Source organism: Etheostoma spectabile, chromosome 5 (assembly GCF_008692095.1).
Source record: "Etheostoma spectabile isolate EspeVRDwgs_2016 chromosome 5, UIUC_Espe_1.0, whole genome shotgun sequence".
NCBI lineage: Eukaryota > Metazoa > Chordata > Actinopteri > Perciformes > Percidae > Etheostoma > Etheostoma spectabile.
The window spans coordinates 12,748,546-12,751,722 of NC_045737.1; the positions used below are offsets into that span (position 1 = coordinate 12,748,546).

General features: G+C 35.7%; 2 protein-coding genes across 2 annotated transcripts in view; one reads left to right on the forward strand and one right to left on the reverse strand.

Annotated features, from left to right (window-relative positions):
* prdm6 (PR domain containing 6) overlaps nt 1–3,177 on the forward strand; it is a 114,270-nt gene that overhangs the window by 72,346 nt on the left and 38,747 nt on the right. The window lies entirely within an intron of this gene.
* The window catches only part of LOC116689427 (GTPase IMAP family member 8), a 4,591-nt gene continuing 2,416 nt past the window's right edge, over nt 1,003–3,177 (reverse strand). Inside the window, exon 3 of the mRNA XM_032515955.1 lies at nt 1,003–3,177. This exon is cut by the window's right edge and continues 790 nt beyond it. Coding sequence (XP_032371846.1) covers nt 1,981–3,177 — 1,197 coding nt within the window. The 3' untranslated portion in view covers nt 1,003–1,980.

Below are 3,177 nucleotides of genomic sequence, written 5' to 3' on the forward strand. Positions count from 1 at the left end.
AATGAATGGGCGTGGCCCTCATACAAAGAACTCATTGGTTGAAAACACAATGTTGTCATTGCACAAATATGACAAAAGTAAACAGCCTACTAGAGTTTGGCTAACAAAGTAAGTGCTCATGACTTGACAGTTTATAGTTTCTGTTATAGCTAGTTCTAAATAAATCATTGGATAATGAGATATATTTTGGCTTGAAAATAAAACAATATTGACTATACCTTCACTCTGCAAGAATTAAACATCTATTGCGTTAACTAGGATCAGGTTTTTGATGTTGTAAGTCAAAGTGTATGCATAGAGAGAGTGCATGCATAGAGAGAAAAATTCTGAAATTCCCCTGAAGACAGTAACAGGTGTCTGATAACAACGCATTCCCGATCAAGGCTTAGAAAAACTGGTAAAACGTGTTACATTACATTGCATTTTCTTTAGCTAACACTAAATCCACGGAAGAAAAATGTGTACATCTTAAGGTTAAATGCATCAATCAGGTGCACTTTAAGAGCAAACTTAAAAGGCAACTATATCTATCACCAATCTGTGTTCTTTTAAACAATGTTGTGTTCTTGTTAGCAATTTAATCATTAGTACATGTTAAGAAATTAATGTTGATGACATTGCAAAAAAAGTCACACCCTGAAATAATGATAAATTAGACAGGGTTTAGTTTACTAATGGTCAAAACTCAAAATCCGCTAGAACATACATTCCAGTCATCAAATTAATTTAAGCAAAAGTGGTTACCTGTGTTGAACTGGTTTATTTTCTATTTATTACAGGTTTGGATAGGTTATTGATCAACTTAATAATGTTATATTCTACTCTAACTCTTCCTACATCCCTATTGACTAACTTTGCACACTGAATTTGGACATTTATTGTTCTTGGACAATTCTAATGCCGTCTTGTAGTGAAATTCCTCTGGGCTCAACAGTTGTATCCTAATTAGCCCTACCTAAACTATGCTGTAATGAGAAACTGCATATAAAGCTATATTAGACTTAAATACATGTTTACCCTTGGTGTTGTTTAATCTTTAATCTTCAATAGGAAAGTACAATAGTGTAGAAACCAGAATCACAAGACAAAAGGTTACAGCTAAGCAAAGTCTGCTGTGCTGTACAGCGTTAAGTGTAAATAAGGAAATAAGTTAAACTGGTCCACAGCAGGATGTTCGTGACGTAAAGATGAAATCTGACACTTTATAGTTAAGTCGACAGTGACAGCAAAGATTATGTAGTTGTTAAATAATAATGCACAAGTAGATATTCATTACCCTCTGTATATACAGTATCATTAAGAAAAACATGTTAAATATAGTTTTCAAACATCAATCATTGAATCTGAAAAATATTTTCACGTTGCAGACTATTGTTTCAGTGGATTGTAAACTCCCAACGTTGTCACAGTAGAAGATGCTTATCAATTTAAACATAGCTCTATGAGGAAGACAAAGTGCAGCATTTAAACATTTTATTCATCTCTTATATACACTTTTTGTAAAACAAAATCACATGTAATTATCCTTTCCACATTAATTCATTTGTCAGGTTTTACTAGTTTATTCAGCGTTTGCTGTAATATCTGATACCTGTCTTAAAGTAAAACAGTTTGTTAATTGTCAACTTGAAAAAAGTCATATTAAATGACCATACAGGTGCAGTCTGTTACCCAGATACACTTAACTTTACAGCTAATAAACATGCATACATTTAAACTCAATCAGCTGTACAAGTTATGTGCTAGAGTGCACTGGCTACTATAATTATCTGTTCACAGACATTTGCACTTAAACAACTATACAACATAATCATTGTTATTTTAATGTCAGACATTGGTTAAATATACTAATGGTAACTGAAGAACTATATACTCTAACTAGACCAGTCAACATGAGAAAAATCTCACAAAATATTCAAAGTGTTCAAACAAAAGCTCACAGTTTTGTAGGTGAAACTGCCACTGTGAGAACAAAAGGTCTCATAAAATGTGACAAGCCTTGTTTTTGCTGGCTTTCTTCACATGTTCCCGTATCCACCTCTGTATTTCCTCCTCATGTATTTTCTCTAGCTCACGGATTTCTTTGCTCTGAGTTTGTTTTTCAAGGTTAAAAAGTGTCAATTTCAACCCAATCATTTCTTGTTCTTGGTGTTTCTTCAATTTGTTAAAGTTTTTCTCACATACTTTGCGTCTGCACAAGTGTTCTATCACAGAGGCATTTTGGTTTTGTTGCCTCTGCTTCAGAGCCTCCATCTCCTTTCTATTCTTTTCCATCTCAGCTAAAACATCCTCTGTATACTTTTGTCTGAACTCATGGCATTCTGCAACTTGCTTTCTGATCTCCTCTTCATGTTTCCTTTTTATTTCATCAAGTTTTTCATCCTCCCTTCTCTGGCTCTCTTTTCTTCTTATCTTCCTCTCCTCCTCTAGCTGAGTCTTGGTGTATTCTTCCTGTTCTGTGGTTCTCTTTTCTCTGCCTTGATCAAGTTTAGCTGTTAGCTCTGCCAATTTTCTTTCTATCATTTGCATTTCTTCATGAAGTTTACTTACAAGGTCACTCTGTTTCTGCTGTATTTCTTGTTCCTTCACCATCATGCGATCTTTTTCTTTTTGTATGGCTGCCTCAGCTCCTTGAAACCAAATTGAAGTGTAATAGCGACCGCCATTTTCCTTCACCAATGCTTCAACCTTGGTCAGCAGCTGGCTGACTTGAGAATGATTCTCCTGATCATTGTTATTGAAGACATGGTATCTTCCTCCACATTGAGTTATCAGTTTTTTTAAGGAACCCTCAGTGTCTTCGTCTATATAACTCTCAATTGTTTGGTCTTCAAGATCATCTCCTCTGGTGAAAACAACAATGATGAAGTCTTCTGACTTCTTGCCAAAAAAGTCCCTGATCAATTCCACAGTTTCTTCTTCTTCTTGTGTAAAGCGACCGATTGGCAGCACCAGTAAGAACACATGAGGTCCTGGAGCCAACAAGGTGACACATTTCACAAGCTCCTGTTGAACTTCATCACTGGTCAGAGTAGTGTCGAACAAGCCAGGGGTGTCTACTATGACAACATGCCGCCCATCAATCACTCCTGTTTCTCTCTCGCAAAGCTTGGTCACTGATGTTTGACACACTTCAGAATGAAACATTTCTGTGCCCAAAATGGTGTTTCCAGTTGC